The 23431-nt window shown below is 37.7% G+C and overlaps 1 protein-coding gene across 1 annotated transcript in view; it reads right to left on the reverse strand.

The window, feature by feature from the left end:
* Positions 1 to 310: 310 nt before the first annotated feature.
* The window catches only part of LOC102803273 (uncharacterized), a 67429-nt gene continuing 44308 nt past the window's right edge, over positions 311 to 23431 (reverse strand). Inside the window, exons 11-18 of the mRNA XM_085498384.1 lie at positions 23265 to 23418; positions 22792 to 22913; positions 21327 to 21446; positions 20230 to 20405; positions 17356 to 17547; positions 9863 to 9935; positions 1984 to 2166; positions 311 to 1360 (exon numbers count right to left, since the gene is read on the reverse strand). Coding sequence (XP_085354510.1) covers positions 362 to 1360; positions 1984 to 2166; positions 9863 to 9935; positions 17356 to 17547; positions 20230 to 20405; positions 21327 to 21446; positions 22792 to 22913; positions 23265 to 23418 — 2019 coding nt within the window. The 3' untranslated portion in view covers positions 311 to 361. The remainder of the gene's footprint in view (positions 1361 to 1983; positions 2167 to 9862; positions 9936 to 17355; positions 17548 to 20229; positions 20406 to 21326; positions 21447 to 22791; positions 22914 to 23264; positions 23419 to 23431) is intronic.

Genomic DNA, 23431 nt, shown 5'->3' on the forward strand with positions numbered 1-23431 from the left:
TCATTCATTTACTGTATTTTTAGTATTTCCTTTTATTTTCATTTTTTTATTATTACATGTTTTTGACTTTATTGTACTTTTTGTCAAGATCTCAAATGGGATACGATAGCAATAAAGAATTACTTACTTACTTACTTACTTACACATACACACATACACACATACAGACACACTAACTGCAAAGACTCCCATTTTGTGCTTCGCACATGGGAGTCAAAAACAGCATGTTCATCAGTTTTAATTCAATGAATGATGTCATGTTAATAGTGTACAAATAATAATGAACTTCAATGAGCGGAAACCAAGCAAAAAAGTTCCATAAACTTTATTTACATTTCAAGCAGCCTGGAATATATAAACCTCAAGTTCCTGGCTGTTTTTTAGTCTGTGATCTTGTAACTCTTTTGGGAGGAGAGTCCAAAAACAATGAAGCATCAAGGTTGGATAAATGCAAGAGAAGAAGTGCATCCTGTGTATCTTTACATTTTAACTCTGCATCTGATTCAGTGTATTCTTCTTTGCCGGAATGGGCACTTTTTTCATCATTTCCTATGTCATTAACAGTAGTTAAGTTTGCCTCACTGTCACTAAGCTGTTTATCTAACTCTGTCAATTCGCAAGTTATATTCTTCATGGGCAGTTGCTCACATTGTTCACTGTTTAAGTTATGAGATAAACTGGCTTCTGTAAAATTGTTCAACGGCAGCATCTTTTTTACTGATGTTTTAAAAGTATCTATATTTGACTTTTCATCTTTGTCACTTTGCTCCCAAGAAGAGGCAAGACTAGCACATTTAGATTGTGGTCTACCTTCAGTTCCAGGGTTGATATTAGATGATGTCCTAAGAGGAGGTTTGAAACACTTCCTGACAGCACAAGGTAGGGGACTGGGAAGTGGTGGTATCGGTGGTGGTGATGGGATATGGTCAAGATAGTTGGCAGGAGAGTTGGTCTGTGGAAAGTGAGAACTAAAATCCTGACATCTGAAGTTCAACTTTATTCCAGTGATTGTTTGATTAGGTGTAACAGAGCTACTATTATTATCCGCACTCCTAGATTGGTTATCTTCTGTAAACACATCAGATGTCTTCACAGTTTTCTTGCTATCAACATTCAATCTTGCATAACTACGGCTGCTGGTTGCTGTTATAGGACTTTGAATGTCACAATCATATTTCATACCATAGAAAACACTTGATGCTGTACTGCTGACTGCTACACTTGGGGATAAGGTGCGAGTTTGTATTCCATAATCACTACTTTCATTTCTCACAATATGCAATTGTGTGTTTTTTCCCACTGGGAAACAATCGATTGTCATGCCAACGTTTGTCATGCTCTGAATGAAACCTTTTGGATCCTGGAAAATAAGTAGCATCAAAAACATGAATTTAGGTAACACAAGGTCATGTAAAATGTTTTTTTTTGTGTGTGTGCAAAATGACATAGCTATTACTTCTGACATTTTTCAGTTGTAATAGAAATTTGTTTGAAAGGCACGACAGACTTAATCTTATTTATACTGCCAAGTAAACAGTCAGCTCCGAGAACCAACCCCCAGAACCTCGCAATTTTCCAGATAGAAAATGATGTAATTATGAAATTACATGCATATCCACCATTAAGCTTTGTCATGCTTCGACATTATGAACAAGATAATTGAGTAATGGGTTATGCAAAATGATAATAGTAAACTAATGAGACTATGAAATAAATTGATGTACATACATTTAATTAACAGTGTTTAAACTTTTAAAAATCATTTGATTTTTATTCAGGAAGTACGCACATTAAGTGTGTTGGGGAGATACAAAACCTTCTACTCGTTGTTGAATAAATTTACCAAAATGTTTTGCTAAAAAAGTATTGGTCAAACTTCTGAGCAAAAAAATGCATACAATGCACAGGTTTGTGAATTTGTGTTTTTTCCACCAAGTTAATGCAAATACTTTCATGTATCAATGTAATTATGACATACAATACCTGAATTGCTGCTTTTAATTCTAGGAATGCCATCCTAATGCCAGTCGCTTTAGGGTTTTCAGTGAATACAGAATATTCAGAAGCAAAAGCACATGGTCCTTGTGAATGCCTATTTTGTCTAAACTGCAAATTAGAGGCAGCAATAAAAGTACTGGGTTTCATCATGTCTTCAATGTGGTAAGCCTGAAAAAAAAGTGAGTGAGTGAGCGAATAAATCAATGTCCATGATATAGTCATTGTATATGGTTGAATAACTCATGTCCGAGTTGGATAAAGTGAAAAAAACTTAAATGAGTCTTTCCTTTGAATTTAATCAGTCAATGTTCGTCGAGGACATGGATTATGAACACCATTTGCAATTGGCTCTCTGATCCCATTATATAAATCAGGGTTCATCATGAGAAAAATGCTTGATTTTGATGCCTTTTTAACATTAAAATGGTAGCCAATCAGCCACCTTGAATCAGATCATGAAACAAATGGACAGGCATAGAAATGTACATGTATGCACAAAGGTCAATCCATAACAGATATAACTACATACAATGTATATGATTATACCTTGTATTAGATTCTGATCATTTTCTTTATCGTATCATGGTGAGTATATTACATAAAAGTGTGCTCAGTGTTCTCCCCAGAAAAATGTATCAGAGTGGCGGCTAATTTGCATATACTTTACATATCATTAGCATATGACTGGAGATAAAGAAAACAATAATGACAGGCTTGCATGGATGAAATTGTGTCTTTATTTTTTAACAAATCCGTGTACAAGATTAAATGAATCTGCTGCTGTGTGATTTCTATGTAATGTTGATTCTTTGGACTTTCATGGAAGCCCAGTGATCTGCAGCTTTTGAGAACGCCGTGATTTCCCACTTCTAATGACATGGCCTTCTTGTGCATCTCCGAGTGTGCGTGTTTATTGATAGCATATTTCGTAATATTTATACATGGCATAGAATTCCATACCAAAAAACTATTTCTGGATGTTTTTAAGTTGAATTTTCCACATATGTGACACAGCATTCCTAAAAGATAAGAAATAGGAGCGAATCAATACTTGTATTTAAAAAATATCGTCACGATCAACACATTTTGAAAAGTCGCTAAACTAAAAAATTGCCACGATAAAATTTACCCAACTATTTCAAAACACAATACTAGTATTAGTTATTTTGATAAATCATAGCAAACAATTTTTGAACTTCCAGAAAGAAAGTCGTTTCCAAAAAAATGTTTCGACGATCGGCAAAAAATGAAGCCATACAAAAGTTTACAAAACTAGGTCAAAATACGCTTCCAAGTAAAACGCTACAAATAAATACTTTTTTTACCTTTGCCATCGGATGTTTCTCTCAGCGTTTAGTACCACTGTAGACAGGGGTACCAGTGACCGCGTTGCTGGTGGGTTTATCACTTGCAACCAGGGGCCCAGCAGGGCGTTCTACGCGGAACCACGATGTAATATTTCTGCTGTTTGACATCGTTGCTTCTTCCAGCCGAATATGCTACTGAGAAAATACTCGCTATTACCCCAATTAAATAGGGCGAAAGTGTTTATTGTCGAAGTACAAAGCCGTATTAGTCCATTGTCTTCGCGTAATCACTGACATGTTTCCATTCACACCTGATTTGGCTCACAGTACCGGACGCTGATGACGCTGACTAACAGATTCGCACGTGTATTTACAAGCTAAAACAAAGAATAACAGGAAATGCCACAGAGTAGCGGGCAATCTCTCAGAGTAGCGGCATAAATAATAGAGTAGCGGCCCCGCTACGCTAAAACGCTTTGGGGAGAACACTGGTGCTTGATATTTACAGTAATTATACATCCAAGCTACAACCAGCAATGGTCATTTACAGTATTCGCCTTCTACAAAAATTTATTTCAGAACACAAGAAAACTTAGTTTTGAATGTTTTGATCAGAAAAGTTAAATACATTAAATATTCACTAAGCTATATGTTAGTAATGCCAAGTCATGAGATGGCCTTATATATATAACTCACAAAATGTGGATTTTTATATATATACACTATAATCCGAATGAGTGTGTTGTCATCAGGGACAAGTGACTCCCTGTATAGTGGCTGTATACCTCCAAGTTACAGGTGTGGAAGACAGGTATAAGGGGAGTCACTAGTCCAAAATTACTTCACATGACTGAGGAATTCAGTCTGGGGGTGGGGGGATTCTGAGGGATTATATATTTATTATATATATGCAGACTCATTTTACTATTTGACTACCTTAACTTATGTAGTTAACATAATTACACACTTTTAATAAACTTAGGCGAGGGTTCTCCGAACCCGCCTACTTACATAGTTCATACCCACCATAGACTCCGGTCAGCCAAAATGACTATTTTGAACTGTAGGCAGAGTCAGACGCCGATAGGTGGCAGGTTTTCCGAGCAAAACAGAAAAGTGATGAAAGGTCTTTTCCCAGTCCAGGATGAAACACTCTACAAATAATCACTCAACACACTAGTTAAGACCCAAAAAAGGGTGGTGTTTTACCTTGCCTGTGCTGTCCCTGGAGCAAGAAGCCAAAATGCTGCTACGGTGACAGGGTTTGGTGTGCCCGAGAAAGCTAGACCCCCAACCGAATTCTGGGGGGTAGTAAGCTTTCAAAGTAAAGACCGAAACTGTTCTGCATGAGGGCATAGGCGGCAAAGCGGGACCTGGGAGCTTCCAGGGGAGTGCTGACGGTAGAGAGATCTGTCCGCATAAAATGCCGAGACTGACTTATTGCCTATGCGCAGGGATCCTTGCGGTCGTTCGGGCTGGGTCAGCAAACCAACGACGGGACCCAACCTAGAGAGACCCTTTACAATGAATTCGGTGTCTTTTAGGTGGTAGTGGATAAAGACGTTCTGCGTTCTCCAGAAGCCTGTCCTCCATGTGTGCTCAAGGGGGGCGCCTGACGCTAGCACTAGCGAGTTAGCAATCACACAGACCTCATGTGCTCGTACTTGGTGTCTCTGCAAGCTCTGTGTCGAGGAATTTAAAATATTATAGACCTCTAATACAGTCGCAGTAAACCACCTGGTTATGGAAGTTGGGGAGGCCGGCCTATCCTGCCTGCTTGGGCCATAACACAAAGATATGTGCCTGGCACCCCGTCCCAAATCCTTAGTAAGGTTTGGTGGCAACTCCGTGCTCGAACCGGGCAGAGAAGTAATTCCTCCTGACCCTCCAGCCGGAGGATGACGATCGGGTGAGGATCGTGTCCTGGGATTTGGTTCTAGGTGAGAAACCTGATTCGTGTCTTTTGCACAACTTGATTGTCCATAACGGCAGTACATCATCCGAGAAGGACAATGCACCCAGCTCTGGCCGACGCCTACCTGAGGCAAGGGCCAGTAAGAAGACTATTTTCCACGTCAAAAATTTGAGTGGTGCTGATCGGAGAGGCTCAAAGGGCAGTCTGCTTAGAGCGTACAACACAGCCGACAAGTCCCAGTTGGGCGGTTTCCTTGTATGGGGTCTCAGTGTCTGGAAAGCAGTAAATAGTCTCCTAATAATAGGACAATCGGCTAGTCTTGTTCTTGTACGTTTGAATGGTGGGGGACAAGGCCGACCTGTAGCCAATGATCGCTGTGTAGGACAAACCCACTTCGTCAAACAGGTGGACGAAGGAGCCTGCTACCTGGCCAATAGAGGGATGATATGGATCAATCTCCCTTCCGCTACACCAACCAGTGTATGCTCGCAGCCTAGAAATGTAGGCCGCGTTGGTGGGATCCCTGTTTGCCCTGGCAAGAACGTTGGCAGCCCGCTCAGATAAGGCTTTTGTATGTGCGGGTCTACTGAGAGCCTCTATGCGTGTAAGTGATACTTGCTGGGCTCGTTGGTAGTGCGTCGTCTGGTTGGGACGGCAAGTCCGGCAAGTCCAGAAGCACTGCTGGTGTTTCCGACAGAAGTGGAAACTAGGCCTTGCTTGGCCAATTGGATGCGACCAATGATAATATGCAGGTGTGCACCTGTCGCAGTTTACTCTGGTGCCCGGTGAACTAGCGGGAAGGGAGGAAAGGCGTACACAACTAAGTGGGTCCGCAGGGTAGCAAAGCGACCCTGGCCCAGGCTCCTTGAGTCAGCAGGAGTGTTACGTATGTCGGGAGCTTGGTGTTCCGGGGTGCAGCAAACCGGTCTAACCTTGGACCGTCCACAGCCAAACAGCCTGGAGGCTGTATCAGCAACTCAAAATGACTATTTTGAACTGTAGGCAGAGTCAGACGCCGATAGGTGGCGGGTTTTCCGAGCAAACAGAAAAGTGATGAAAGGTCTTTTCCCAGTCTGGGATGAAACACTCCACAAATAATCACTCAACACCCTAGTTAAGACCTGCTGGTGTTTCGACTATTGTTTCTGACAGAAGTGGATACTAGGCCTTGCTTGGCCAATTTGGTTCGACCAATGATAATATGCAGGTGTGCACCTGTCGCAGTTTTCTCCAGTGCCCGGTGAACTAGCGGAAAGGGAGAGAAGGCGTACACAACTAAGTGGGTCCGCAGGGTAGCAAAGCGACCCTGGCCCAGGCTCCTGGAGTCAGCAGGAGTGTTACGTACATCGGGAGCTTGGTGTTCCGGGGTGCGGCAAACTGGTCTAACCTTGGACCGTCCACAGCCAAACAGCCTGGAGGCTGTATCAGCCACTCAGTGTTCTGGAGACGGAGCCGCCCTGAAAGGGCATCACCAGACTGTTCCTCACCCCTGGAAGGTGGTGTGCGGTTAGCTCCACATTGTATTCCAGGCACCAAAGGAGGATTTGCTCCGCTAGGACTGACAACGATGGGGAATGCGCCCCCCTCCTTCTTGAAGGAGACCACCGCTGCGTTGCCTGTGCGGAGCAAGACTCTGTGGTCTCGAACTACAGGTAGAAAGCGTGGTAGTGCTAAGTACACTGCTCTCAGTTCGAGTCGGTTGATATGGTAGTCCCGAAACTAATGCGGGAGCCATATCCTTGGGCTTGTTCGTCCAATAGATGCACTCCCCAACACTGGGGTAGGCATCTGTTACTAGAGTCATACCTGCGGCGAGTGGGTCCAAGGGGGCCCCCCTGCCTGAGGTTGGCTAGTGACGACCAACAGGGCCTCCTTCACTTGGTCCGAGATCGAAACCCGTCTATCTAGTTCCCATAGGAGAGCTTGGCGTTATAACAAGCTTCATACCGGGCGGCGGTGTAGTGAGGCCTGGGGAACGACCCTTCGAACCGAGGTCATTATTCCATTCCATTAGTTCTCAGAGGGACACTGAGAGAACGCTGACTAGGCATTCGGCTAGGCTGCTTAGCGCTAAGCAACACTCTTGAAATAGCTAAGCCAAGCTTACCTCTGTGTCAAAACTCCATGCCCAACTACGCGTTGGGTCCAGGTCGGACTTGTTGATTTACTAATGAGCCCAACAGGTGAAGTAAATCCTGCGTTAGCCTGACACGTTTAGCTATTAACCCCTTGCCCAGGTTGTTGGTAACCAGTAGTCTGGGTACGGATTGAGGTGTACCCACATCTGGTGAAGCAGCAGCACTACCTGTTTCATCACTTTGGTGAACTTGTAGGGCGCTGTGCCTAACCCAAACGGGGGGGGGGGGGGGGGGGGGGGGGGGGGGTTGCACCCAAAATTTCAATACTTGGCCCAGCTGGGCAATTTGAAGGAGATGACAACTCGCTGGGTGCATCGGTATGTGCAGGTAGGCCCCGCTTAAGTCTAGTGGGGGCTAGCCAGGCGAAACGGTGGATGGAGAGAAGAACCCTGAATGGTGTCTCCAAGTGGAACCGATCAAGGAGCACGTACTGATTCAGTCTGCCTAGGTCCTGGACGCCCGCCACTTGTACATTTGGTACTACGAACACATTTGGGTAGAAGCCTGGACTTAGTTCCGGCTGATGTACACTGTGTATGGTGCTTTTTACCAGCAAACTGTTACTTCCTGTCTGATTGCTTCCGCCTTGAGGGAGTCCCCTGGCAGTGCCCAACAGGGGGACACTGACAGGGGAAATGTAGATTTCAGCGGTATCCCGTAACAGGATGTCACCACCTGGAAAGGTCCAGGGATCGGTCACCCGCTGTCTCCAAACCGGACTACACCGGCGCAATCTGTGTATGACAGGGATATGTGGCAATGGGTTTGGCAGTTGCGAAGGGGGTGCTCTCTTCTCCCATGAGGTGAGTTCCCCAAAGGCCTTAAGGAGTCACTAAGTTGTGACCTGGCCACTCGCCGAACACATGCCTGTCCCCCCCGCTTGCAGAGGTGAGCGTCAAACACGCTTCCATACATCCATACATTGCTAAATACATTGCAAATAAAAGAACACATGCATGAGGGAAAAACGAAATACAGTTGTAAAAGGTGCCGCCGCGAAACCAACAACTGGTTACGTAGTGGCGCCGGGTTTTAATTTTTTTGTTGTGAAAAATACTACACACAAATGGGAAAAACGACACGAGGGTAAAATGACAAGGAAAACTTATCCTACCAGCTACAATGTCGGATGCCGTGCAGCGGCAACAATCCAAGCTAGACACACGAACAGGAAAAAAGGCAGGCGATCCAGCAGAGACGCTAAAACTTCATCCCCATAGATGCAGAGAAAAAGAAAGATTGAGTGTATAGCCGTCTATGGCGCTGCCATATGGCCTCGGTCATGTGGTTCGTGACTTAAGGGAAAGAGAATCTTGGGGTCATGGGGCTTCCCCTGACCTAGATTCTATCTCTCTGTCACTGGCAGAATCGCTGATTAATGCCTACAGTTCAAAATAGTCATTTTGACTGATCGGAGTCTATGGTGGGTAATTGAACGTAGTTATTTACAAGGTTTTGTAACATGTCAAGCAAATATTTCAATTGGGACCATATCACACACATGCACTGATATGAAATTTATGTAATACATATTACCACAGTGTGCATGTATGACATCACACCTAGACACATGGAGCCGGGAACAGCCACTGGTGGCATTGTATAAATCGAGACCTATTTCGGCATGCCGTAGCTTTAGATTTCATTGTAAAACGAAAAAGCAGTTGCTAAATAATTTGGTGACCAGTTTAGTATGATAGAAAGTGTTTACAGACTTCAAATAACCACAATAGACATACTACATGCTTTCCATTAATAATTTCACTTAAAAATAATATAAATGAGATATGTCTAAGTCATAACCTCATAGGTTATTAGTGCACATTTCAGGCTCTTTTTCCGTATTCCACAATGTATGCGTCATCACATTGAGGTCAATTGAAATTTACGTTACATGCAACCTACGTCATGTTCAACACCACCAATGGGTTTCACCACATTTATAGTGCTGAGTAACATGGTCTTTGTATTTGATGCCCACACATAAGCGACACTACCAGATATATACAACAGCTAAAAACCCAGCGACTGCTGAGGATTTGTACACACTCCCACAGTGCCATACGCTGTAATATGCAATGACAATCCTGGTTTCCCCATAACTCTGGGTGATATCTTGATATATTTGTGCTAAATATCTTCAGAATTTCAAAATAAAAGATGTATAGCGAGAGAGCCACAGACTTGTTTTCCCATCAAATAATATTCCATTTTCTCTCATCATTTTCACTGTTCTCCGGACCTATGTAACCTATGGAGGGTGAAACACTATTTGAAAGGTGAAAACAAGCCCTGTGGCTCTCTTGCTCTTAACAAGATCTTGGCGAAGGTCTACTACTATACTGGAGCAAAAAGGATGAAATTAAACATTCTGTAAAAGCGGCATTTGGCTTGTTAGCAGGTTTGCAATTATTCAACGTTTAAAATTTGCACCATATATTCCTACTGTACTGCATTTGTCAATCCTTGCCTGCCTGTAATCTGGTAATACCAAATGTACCTACCTGTACTCCATTCCAAAACTTGATTATAAATTGATTGCGTTTTTCATCAGATACTACAACACTCTGCAAACCACTATAAATTGAATTCAGTAAGAAAAATTGTTAAATATAATACAGTACACACATACAAAGTTACCGTCACACTTTGCTGCATTTAGTGAGAGAAACCTACATGTACAGGTATTTTCCATATTTGCTACTGGAGTACCCAACACTATTAATATACCTGTACAGTGATTAGGAGCCATTTTAACAAAGTTACACACACAATAAATCATGGTATATATCAGCAACATTAACTGTCACTGTTGACACCCCTGACTTTTTATGGGTTTTTTTTAAATGGCAAATTAAACTGTGAAAGCTATACCAGTGTAAAACAGGCTATGGACAAGTCAATAAAGATATCAAGTTTTTACTGATTCACTAAATGGGGTAGTTCACAACTGTTAATTTCTGGAAAAGACTTGACAAGAATGACAGGTTTATTTCAAATAATAAGTAATTTTTCTTGCTAAACAAAGTACATTGGGACAGCCATTTTGTTTCTCCCACCAGTCCAATAATTTGATCACCAAAAAACATCAATGGATTAGCAGACTTTTCAATACAGGGGTACCCTTTTCAAATCTGCATAATCAGAGTCTGGTTATATAAGACATATACTGTAAACTATTTGAGAATTATACCCTACAGCTACATGAATATACAGTGATAACAGTGAGTACAATTTCTTGTCTGAATTTTGTTGCTGAAGCCAACTACAGTGATTTTAGATTACTCTAACTCTGACTACATGCTGTCATGTACACTCCAAGGATAACAGGAAGGAGAACAAGCAGAGTAAACAATGGCTACACTAATAAATTAACTGGAGGACAATAGAAGACAACCAGTAAAGTTAACTGCTCAGAAGAAAACCATTTAGAGAACTCTCAAGTCTAATTGAGCCAAATCATCTGTAAAACTTGAGCCAAATCATCTGTAAAACTGTTACATGTTTGTGCATTGTATGACCTATAATGCTCAAAAAACAAAATGGACACTTGAACAAAGAACAACAATGAGAACAAAGGAGAGACAAATTACTCAAAACAAAACACAGTGAAAGCCTACTACGAAACTGGTCAAATCAGGTCAAATTTGAAATGGGCAGTAATACTGTAGATGTCATAGCAACAATACCAGTTGAAACATTTAAGGAAGAGAGCTTGAAAGATTTCTTCAGTTCCTTTGACCAGTTACAAGGAAACAATGTGGAGGTCAAGATAAACAAACAATCAGTTACATTGATATCAAATAGGAACTATACTGACATCTGGTTAAGCTGTTTGAAGAAAGCGTACCCAGAGAACCAACACCAATATGAAATTAAACTGAAGGAAAAAACTGAACAACTGCATTTAACAAATCAAGATGGCCATACTGTAACTATTAAGGTTTATAGAAATGGAACACTGCTGATACAAGGAAACTCCTACCACAAATGGATAATGAATGAAGGATTAATACTGATGAGACACATACAGAAACAACTACAACTGAAAGTAAAAATCAGCAATAAAGAAACAGATACAACAAGACAACGGCTAAGAAGAACGACCACAAAACCTATAAGATACAGCGATAGTAGTTCAAGTGACTCAGAATCTGAAGAGGTAACCACTGATCCTGACAACAAACATCAACTGAATGATGACATCACAACTAATCAGACTAGGATCGCTAACTCAATTACGACAAATATTGGAACAAGAACACCAAGCACCAGGCCCAGATATCAACACACACCAACATCGATGATAAGAGAAGAAACACCAAGTAAAATTCCTGTAAGCATAAACAAATCGATAACAAGTCATGATTACAACAAAGATGATACTAATATGCTACAAACAATTATAGAAATGATGGAAGAAAAACATGACAAATATATGATGATGATAACTGAACTGGATGCAAAAGTCTCAACCAGTCATAACGACATTCTCAAGAAAATATCTAATGACACCAACAAAGGACAAATCGGAAGTGAAATATCAAAGAAAGATAAAGAAATACAGTCCCTAAAAGAACAGCTGCAAAATAAAGAAAAGATATTAGAAACTACAAAACAGTCATTAAATAAGGAATCAGAAGACAATGCCTGGAAATCTATCAAGATCACACGACTTAAAGATGATGTACAAAGGAAAACTGCAGAAATTGAAAGACTAAAAGAGGAACATACAAAACAACTACAACAATTCCAAAGTGACAAAATAAATGCACAAGAACAAACTAAGAAGGAAGTACAAGACATTAAATCATCCATAACAACTACAATTATGACAGAATTCCAACAACTTCACGAGAAGATAGATACATCTACTTGTACACCAGTAAATGAACAACTATGGACAGTGGTATCAAAGAGAAACAATTACCAGAAGGATGATTATACTCAAGAAAAAATGTTAACACCACATAAAAGTCCAGTGCAAAATCAAAACAAAAAATATAGTGACATAGTACGACAACACTCTCACACACCAAAAGAAAACCAAGTCAGCAGGGAAAATTTAACACCAAATACAAAAGACATGAGTAATGTACGACCATCCAAAATAAGACGAATCCCAGAACAAGTAGAACACTTACTCATCAGTGATTCACAGTCAAAATACATACAAAACAGATATCTCGCCAAGAACCAAATGGTACTCACCTACAGCAGTGCTGTAATATCCAACATTAGAGAAGTCATAGCTGATAATAACTTTCCAACAAGTCTTAGAAGTATTACAATCAACGTTGGTGGAAATGATATCGACAATGACTCAGATGTTCAATCAATAAAGAATGAAATGAAAGAATTACTAGAAGAAACACACAGGAAGTATCCAAGAACAAAGGTGTTCTTATGTGAAATCTTCCCTCGCCAACACTGGAGCAAATCAACATCCAACACTATGAACGCAGTAAACAGATACATCAGAAAAACAGAATCACATGATACAGCATTCATTGTAATGGATAACATAACACCCAACATGTTAGGAAGAGACAGAATACATCTTAACATTGATACAGGAACTCATTGCTTCATTTCTAACATAAATACAAAAATCAACAAGTCTTACCCACTGGAAAGAAGACCGAGAAGAAATCAACCAAGAGAACCAAGAGAATTTCCTGCATCCAGAGAATATAGTCACTCCAACCATACTCACCAACAAAAAAGTGATCCTCTAGACACCACAAATGAGTACAGTGATACAAGAAGACAAAGAAGATATGTACTGCCCTTAGAAAGAAATACTCCCAGAGGATATGATCGATACAACAAAGGGCATAGCATTGAAACACAATTTGAAATAACCTGTTAATGACAGTACAACAAAAAAGAAATAAAAAGTACAATGATACTATGACACCAAATTACATTACAATTGGTCATTGGAACACTGCTGGTCTAAGATATAACTACAAACCAAGAGAAGGAACTATAGACATTAAAACAGAAGGTTCACTAGATATAGAACCACACATTAAAGATTATCACATATATGGAATGACAGAAACATGGCTGAATACTGAAAGTAAAGAACTAATACCACAACCTAAGGGATATTATACTTATCACAACATTAGGACAAAAAATAAAAAAGCATGGAGGTCATCAGGAGGAATCAGTATTTTCATCAGAAATAGTATCAAAAGTGGAGTCAAGATCATGTCAAAGTCTAGCAACTTCTCTATTTGGTGTCAAATGTCGAAAGACTTCTTCAACCTTGAAATGGACATCTACATAGGTACTATATATATTCCACCAAAAAATTCCACTTTCTACAATGACAATGACTGCAATCCATATGACGAAATCAACAAAGAAATCCAACAGTATAGCCTCAATGGACATGTCATTATACAAGGAGACTTTAATGCTAGAACAAAAGACCTTGAAGATACAATTCAAGATGAACAGGACAACCTTCACATAAACATGCCATTACCAGATACATATACATATGATAAAATAGTCAAAAAAAGGAGAAACACGGATACATGGAAGAATGAATTTGGAGAGGAACTAACACAACTATGTAAAGAAAATCGTCTACGGATATTAAATGGGCGGACTTCAGGAGATTGGTCAGGTCAACTGACATGCTACGGTTATCATGGTGCCAGCACAGTGGACTATGCAATCACAAGTGAAACACTACTACAGAATATCCTTCATTTTAAAGTTGAACAACTACAACAGGCAAGTGACCACTGTCCTATCAAAACTATCTTGAAAATACCAAAATACAAGCAATTCACTGATATGAATGAAGTCCTTAAACCAGTACATCAATGCTATCAATGGAATGCAATGAATAAAGGCATGTACAAGCTATATATGAAGACAAAGGAGAGTGAAGATATTGTGTCCACATTCATAGTAAACAATAATAACAACACAAGTCATGATATGGCAATACAATTCCAAGAGATGATACACAAAATAGCAAACAAATGCTCCATAAAATTAAAAACAAAGAAGAAGACCATGCGTAGGAAAGTTAAGTACACAGACAGGCAATGTAACATGAAGAAAAAAGAACTACAAACTCTTGCAAATATATTACAAAAAAACCCTTCAGATGGGACTCTCAGAATGCTTTACTACACTAAGAAAAAAGACTTCAGGAAGTATGTAAAAAGCATGCAAAAAGACAAGAAACAAAAAATATTATCTCGCATTGAATCAGCAAATGAAAATGAACATGCACAAGAATTCTGGAAGAAAATAAACCAAAGTAAATTACAAACTGAAAGAAATCCCACACTCAGTGTGGACTGAACACTTTCAATTGGAAACAATAACTCTGCCACATTAGATAGAATAAAACAAATGAAAACACAACTAAAACAGTTAGAGAATAAAACAGAAGACAACCATAAGCTGAATAAACCAATATCATTAACAGAAGTTGTGCAGGCAACAGGAGCATTAAAAAATAACAAAGCAAGTGGACCAGACGGTATTCCAGGAGAGATGTTAAAATACAGCAACATACAAATTAAACAAGCATTGAAACATATGTACAATCGTGTGCTAGAAACAGGAATTTACCCAGAAATATGGAGCACTAGTGTTATTACTCCAATACACAAGAAAGGAGACAAGATGGACACAAACAACTATCGCGGCATATCAGTTGGTAATGTCATAGCTAAAGTATTTACTAGTATAATCATAAACAACAGAATCACAAATCATACAGAAAATAATAAGATTATTCATCCGAACCAAGCAGGATTCCGACGAAAAAAACGAACAGTTGATCACATTCTGACTCTCCACACAGTTATAAAGAAACAACAAGAAAAAAAGAAAAAAATGTACTGTTGTTTTGTGGACCTCAAAAAGTGTTTTGACACAATTTGGAGGAAAGCATTGTACTATAAACTACTACGTAACAACATCAACGGAAAAGTATACAACATAATTAAGAACATGTACACTAATATGGATTTAGTAGTCAAATTAGGTGATGTAATAACAGAACAATTTAAAACTAAAAATGGAGTTAAGCAAGGTTGCCCTCTGAGTCCAACCCTGTTCAACATCTTTATAAATGACTTTATCACAGGACTCACAGAAATTGAAACAAATGCACCAGAACTGGATAATAAAACTATCAATAGCCTATTGTATGCTGATGACATTGCACTACTATCAAAATCATATGAAGGATTAAAAACTGCAATAGACTTTCTCCATAAATACACTTCAGACTGGGGGCTACAAGTAAACACAAACAAAACGCAAGTGATTATATTCAGGAATTCGGGATGCAAACCAGATACAAGGCGATTTACATGTGGCAATGAAGAAATAAAAACTACAGGATTATACACATATCTTGGAGTAACATTTAAGGCCAATGGATCAATAACCTCTACTGCAGACAGACTGGCAGACAAGACCTACAAAGCTGCAAGGATCCAGTCACACATATATCCAACATTACAACAAACATGAACAGTATAAGGATAAAGGAAAAACTCCTGAATGTGACACAACTACCCATATTAACATATGCAGGTGAGATATGGGGCATTTTCCAAAATCAGACTAATTGGGACAAAACAGCAACAGAAAAATATCATCTACGCTTTTGTCGTCAAATTCTTAACATTGGCAACAGAGCGAGCAAAATTGGATGCAGAATGGAACTGGGAAGAGAGCCACTGATAAGCAGAATATATTGCTCAGCAATTAACTATTACAAACACCTCAAAGCGATAGACAATGACAATTTAGCTTTTTATGCTATAAAAGACATGGAAAACAATACTTACACAGGAGCATGGTTGACTACCTTAGAACGAAACTTGAAACTTTACAACAAAAACAATGTCACAGATTTCACAAAACAAAAACTAAATAATTCAATTAGACAATATTACATTAACAAATGGAATATAGACAACAAAAGGGAAAGTGCCAAATTATGCACATACAGGACATTCAAAGACTCCTTGGAACAAGAAGAATACATAAAAGTGATGAACAACACACAACATGTCAAAACAATAGCTCAATTTAGATTAAGTTGCCATAAACTTGCCATCGAAAAAGGTCGTTATACAAAACCAAAAACACCAGTGGAAGACAGGTTATGCTCCCATTGTAACGAAGTTGAAAATGAGGAATATCATTTAATACATTGTAAATTGTACACAAAACAAAGAGACGCAATGTTTCACACTATCAACAGTGTAAATGCAAATTTCCTGAATTTGGATAAAGAAAAACAATTTAAACATATCTTACAATCAAAAGATAAAAATACTATTATAGCCCTCTATGTGTACTTGAGTAACAGTAAATGAACAAACAAAAGAATACACTCAGTCACACTTATTTAACTTTTTATTTACTCAACTTTCGCCTACTTACTTTTTTAGTTATTCATTATTAACTTTATTACATTTTAAACACCAAATTAGAAATGTAAAATTTTCTACACGGTTGTAATAAAGCTGTTATCTATCTATCTATCTAGTATCTATTTAATTTTCACTACCAGAAATATTTCCCATTACAGGATTTCATGGCATTTGTGAAGACAAAATTTCATGATTGTCAAAAATTTGTCTCACATGATATTAAAGTGTTTTACAGTATTTGTGGGCTTCCCTTTTCACTTGTATTTGAGGAACTTAATGCCCTATTGTGTTTAGTGAATTTCCTAAGATTGAGGTGAGATTATTGTTTTTCAATAATTTGGACAAACACGCATAACCTTCACATTAATTTAGTAATACCAATGACAACCAAATGTTGCCCTTCATTAAAGAGCATAAGATTTGTGCAGCTGTAAATGTGTTAACCAAAGAATTACAAAATTAATTTGAAGTTATCTACTTACAAATGTAAGGAGAAAGATGTATAGGAATACACATTTTATTTTGGTAGATATTGACAACACTGATAAGAAGACATGATAACTTACCCTGCAAGTTCAGATACAAAGACTACCAAACCAACTATGTCCACTTCCCCATACATTGGTTGAAAATAAACATCTCCCAGGTTCAAAATTTTTCTTGGTAGATACATAGGCACTTCATTTTCTAATGGCAGTGGGTGGTATCTGGAACTTCTTGTGGATGATAACTGGATTTCACTTCCTCTGTACTTACTTCTAATATAAACAATAAAGAACATTAAATAATAATAATAACTTTATTTAATTAAGCGCAACAATTCCAACATATGAAGATCAAAGGCGCTGATACAATAAACAATCAGTCAAATATTAAAAGCACTTTTAAATAAGTGCGTTTTCAGTCTGGATTTAAAAATGTCTACTGAAGGCTAGAACGAACAGACAGAGGTAATTCATTAAAAAGTTTAGGACCTAAATTTTCAAAAGCACGGTCTTTGTATAACACCTTGGACTTTTTACTACACATCTGACGAGTTTTAATAAGAAACTTCGATTCAGATCTTAAACTACGACTCGGTACATAAAATTCGATTCATTCACATAGATAATTTGGGGCAAAACCATACAAAGATTTATACACTGGTAAAAGTAATTTGAAATTGATTCTTTGTACAACTGGTAACCAATGAAGTTTAATAAAAAATGTCTGTAATGTGGTCATATTTTCGAGCATGAGTGACAAGGGGGGCTGCTGCATTTTGTACACGAATAAGAGGTTTTATCTTAGTTACAGGGAGACCAGACAATAATGAATTACAGCTGTCTAAGCGAGAAGATATGAAAGCATGTACCAACTTTTCAGTATCAGATTGGGATAATGATTTACGAATACAATTAATATTTCTTAGATGGGAATATCCAGATCTACAAATAATAGAAATGTGTGTTTCCATAGATAGCTGCGAATCAAACAAGACACCTAAGTTTCTAGCACTTGACGAAGCACTAACCAATTCTTCACCAATTGCGATACTAGACAAAGGACACGAGTCTTGCGAGAATCTCCGAGACGACATGCACACAAATTCAGTTTTCGACACATTCAAAAGTAGGAAATTACAAGACATCCAATCGCTAACATCTTGAATACATGTCTGAGGTATCACCCGGGCGCGAATTTGATCATCTTCAGAAACCGATAAATAAATCTGTGTGTCATCGACGTAAAAATGATATTTTACGCCGTGACGTCACAATAACTCGCCCAATGGACGCATGTACATTGAGAACAATAATGGCCCTAAGACTGAGCCCTGTGGAACACCGGTTTCTAATATAGACGTCATATCAGAAAATACATTTCCAATTTTCACTTTTTGAATGCGGTTACTCAAATACGACTCAAACCATTTGATGATGAGACCATTTAAACCAAAATTTGATCTCAACCTATCGATGAGAATCCTGTGATTCACAGTATCAAAAGCGGCTGAAAGATCCAAAAGTACGAGAGCAACTGAATTCTTAGAATTATCAATACTGCATAGTACATCGTTAGCGACCCGCAAAGGAACCGTTTCAGTGCTATGTGCGGTCCAATACGCTGATTGAAACTCTTCATACAACGAATAATTCTCTAAATGTTGTTTCACTCTGGATGCAACGACACGTTCAAGGACTTTAGATATAAAAGACAAATTAGAAATCGGTCGATAATTTTTCAGCATGTTTGAATCCAACGATGCTTTCTTGAGCAGAGGTTTAATCAGCGCACATTTCATTTTCTCAGGAACACTTCCAGTGCGAAGTGATTCATTTATGATATCTGTTATAGGTGAAAGCAGGATAGAAAGGATCTTTTCATCTTTTAATATATTAGTGGGTAAACAGTCCAAATCGCACGAAGCCGACGATGATTTTTTTATAATTATAATTATTTCATCCTCCGTGGCTGGTTCAAAACATTTCAATTCATCACCAGAGAACTTGTGCAGTTCGTTAAAACGGTTTCCATTCAATAAATTTAGATTTAGTCCTTGATTGATTTTCTTAATCTTATCCACGAAAAACATGCTAAAACGATTCGCTAAATTTATTTTGTTATCGTGAATCGGCAACGCATTCAAATTATTTGTCGAGCCTAGAAGACCATTTACGATGGAAAACAGTTTTCTTTGCTCACCATTACAATCCGCGATCTTATCAGCGAAATAACTCCTACGTGATACATCAATAAGATCATTAACTTTATTTCGTTTAGATTGGTAGATTTGGCGATGGACAGTTAAACCAGTTCGCCGCCACGTCCGTTCAGCTTTACGGCGTTCATTACATTAGATCATGAGGAAATTATACGAAATGCTGAATGAAGGCATGCTGTAAGATGACCTGTGTAACCAGAGTATTCAGAATAGTGAAAGTGATGACCAGAGAGAATACCAAAAGTCTTTCAATTTAGAAATTACTTTAATTTAGGCGGCAATGTGAAAAACCTTGATTTTATTCTAAAATAGGCATCACAACAGTTGACAAGTTAAGAAGCCAAAAAAAAAACATTTTGGTACTGTAACAGTATTTACATGTGATAACAAAAATATTCGTAGTGAAATGATACCACCATGTTTTTGCCATTATCAAGTTGACTTGGAACTACAAGCCAGTTATTAACTAATCAGCTAGCCAAAGATATTCATGAATTTCCAGATATCACAAATGGCTATACAACACACCACTTGAGGGGCAAAAACAAGTTACCGGTACATGGCATAATTGGCTCTCTCTCTCTACAAGATCTCAGCAGCCATTTGGCTAAGACAAAAAGTATTAGACATTGTGGCTAAAATTACTTCATCCTTAACAGAAGCCCGGCATTGTTTTTGTCATGTCTAGTTTCAACATTTATTGTCAAAAACACTGGCTTTTAAGAATATTACTTACCTTCCAGCAGAAGTAGACAAGTTAAATATTTTGTGTCTTGTTCCTTCACTCAAAAGTCCGATTATATCATCATTGGGTCTCCAGACCGTCAGTAAACAGCTGGTATTATTTCTATTTTCTGTGTAGTCTGTAATTCTTACTTTGTAAATTGCGCTTACTCTTCTACTAGCTGGGAACTAAATTACAAGGTCATTAGAAGAGACTTGTGTGATTTGTTTACTTTACATGTAAATTGATCACTTTTTTTAAACAAAAGTTATTGTAACATTTGGGATTAATCTGAATAAAATATAATGTTGGTAGGGGACTTTTAATTGTGTTTGTGGGTGTACATAGCCTCCAAGTACAACTGGCCAAATATCTATGCAATTCACATTCTGAAATACATTCAGGACACAACATTAAAATATTGCTAAAATAAATATTTTAAATTTAAATATAAATTCCAACTCATAACATTTTCAAATTCCCATATCCACTGTGCACCGATCTTCAGTATTCAAAATATCAAAACAATTTGTTCACTATACTCCTGCCTTTTTATTTTTGATCTTAAAAGCAATCTGTTTGTCCACAATGTGGTCAATTATTTTCAGCCCCTAACACATACAATACATGATATGCCAGTAATGATAATTCCTGTATAATTCCAAATATCAACTGTACAAATACTCACCCTAATGTTCAATATGCAGCAAGCATTTATTGGAATTCAATGCTTAATATTAAATAAATACAGAACAGAAACACTTTCAAAACTAAACTAAAAATGCACCTACTACGCTGTAAGCAATTGTTTTGAATCTAATAATTTAAATCATTTGTTTTGCCCATCTACTGTTTATTTTTTTGTTGTGTTTTTATAACCAAACCTATACTATCATGTTCAATATTGTAATTTAACTACCTTGGATCAGAGGCTACAAACATGACTAGTTTGAAAAAAAAACTTGATGATTTATTATTAGTATATTTTTTGCATTTATTTTAAAATTAGTATTATTAATATGATTCATGTGATTCTCAATTTAAAAACAACCCCAAAAAAAAAGGAATATAATAAAAGAAGTCATAATGGTACAATTATAAAATCCCACCTCTTCAGACTGCTCATCTAAGGCTCTCTGGAATTCTGATTGAAGGTCATAGTGTTTCTTTTCAATTAGTGATTGCTTATAAGAATGTAATAATTCAAACTGTCTTCCATTCAAGTAATTCTGGAACAGAAAAGGCAATAAAAGTAACAAGATAATGAAATGAAATGAAAGTACATTTGAAGACCGAAATAATGAAATTTTGTTTTGAATCCTTTCAAAATTTTGAAATCCAGATACTGTAAAATACTTTAATTTGGCAAAAATGTATTCTCGCGTATGAGAAATAAAAGTCATAAAGCATGATTTTCACACAAAACAGTGTCATAATTTTGTTTTGTTCTCTTGTGCATAGATTGATTTTTCTCATTGTGGCAAAAAAACAAACAAGTGACCTTACGGTCGAAATAGCTCTGCTGTCCTAAAATAGCATTGTGGTAGCAATGTCAAGCAACACATACAGTATCCAAACGACAAAAATATTCGCCATAAATAGAGAATTGAAGATATCCTGATGAAATGAACAAGTCAGATGGTGATGGATAATCGCCTATATGAACAGGTACACTCTGTAATTTTTTACAATGACATTTTGAAAGCTTAAGTAAACGATTTTTCATTGTAACACAACGATCACTGTATCATTTCCAGCTGACAGCAATGAAATGCAATAAGCATTCACCACTGCTGTTGCAATCATCCGTACCTGACTTTTCAGTGTCAAAATACACAATGTCTTGGAAATTACATGAAAATCAGCAAAACACTGTATGGTTTTTAACACCAAGAAAAAATCATGCATTCTGTTTTCATCTCAGGTACCTTGATCAAAATTCTTTTGCCATTCAGCATGCATTGATTGCGTAATTTGTATATCCATGATCAGCGTCCTTGGTAATGAGGCACTCTATGAATAAGACATTTCTAAAAGTTGGGCTTTGTCTTAGTTTTGTTAGCCTTCTCATCTGAAGTTGAATAAAACCTGCCCCAATTTAAAGTAGTTTTCCTTCCAATTTGACTTTATTTTGAATTTTTTATGTATTTGATAATTTGTGTAACCAAAGTTGAGCAGCAAATTAGAGAAAATCTGCATTTGTTATTGTCACATTGTTACCACTAATAAGCAAAATACTACTCTCAGATTTAGAGACGACAAATCCCCCTGAAAAACTAGGACATTCACATGGTATTTAATTCCGCTCAAACGACCTCCCATGAAAATAAATCCATGTGATGAGTTCATTCACAAAAACAATGTGACAGTGCAACCATGTACATATAGGTTATAGTATAAATGATACACACTGAGACAGACAATGCATGTCACAGGTGTCTGCTTTATTAGATTGATGCATGATGCCAAAAAATAGATAATTTCATTTACTTTTGCTGTTGCGTCAAAAAACATTGATAATATATGTACCCAAATTTTACTACCGGGGTATATACTAGGTAAAACATACATTACCTCAATAGACATTGGATCAGTACAAGTCTGAAGAGCTTCATAAATGTCTTCACCTGTGTCCAACTTTGCAATTTCTTTAATTTTTAGATTTTGATTTCCCTTTTGTTTATTTCTACCAACATCTTAATAGACGAGAACAACAAAATTAATGATCTCCATTACTGGGAGGAATGAGTGCAAAAAGATAACCAGGACCAGACAGTTCTAATACTTAGAATGACTGTACTTACTAGTATGATTTAAAAAGATTTAAGCTAATAGATAATCCAAATGTATCACAGATTAATTAAATTTTTACCACCAATAGTACAGTCATTCTGTCTTAGGTTACATGTGTAATGACAGTGATTTATAACTTGGTGATGCATGTCAAATCTGTTGTGACTACGACATAGCTGAATCAACAAGTGCACTAAATGTATGTGATAAAAAAATGCTTTATACATAAAAATGCTTTTAATAACAATTCTCACCATGAGATAATTCACTTTTTTCGAACTCATCTTGAATCTTTTTAAATAACTTTTCTGCTCTTTTCTGTTTTTCTTGTTCAAACCTAGCTGCAATCTTTGTTTCTGCCCGTGCACTGTGTACAGTTGAGCTACCCTCACTTGTCTTCTCTATGTACTGAGGAACGCAA

The sequence above is a fragment of the Saccoglossus kowalevskii genome, chromosome 4 (genome assembly GCF_978046115.1).
Source record: "Saccoglossus kowalevskii chromosome 4, keSacKowa6.1, whole genome shotgun sequence".
NCBI lineage: Eukaryota > Metazoa > Hemichordata > Enteropneusta > Harrimaniidae > Saccoglossus > Saccoglossus kowalevskii.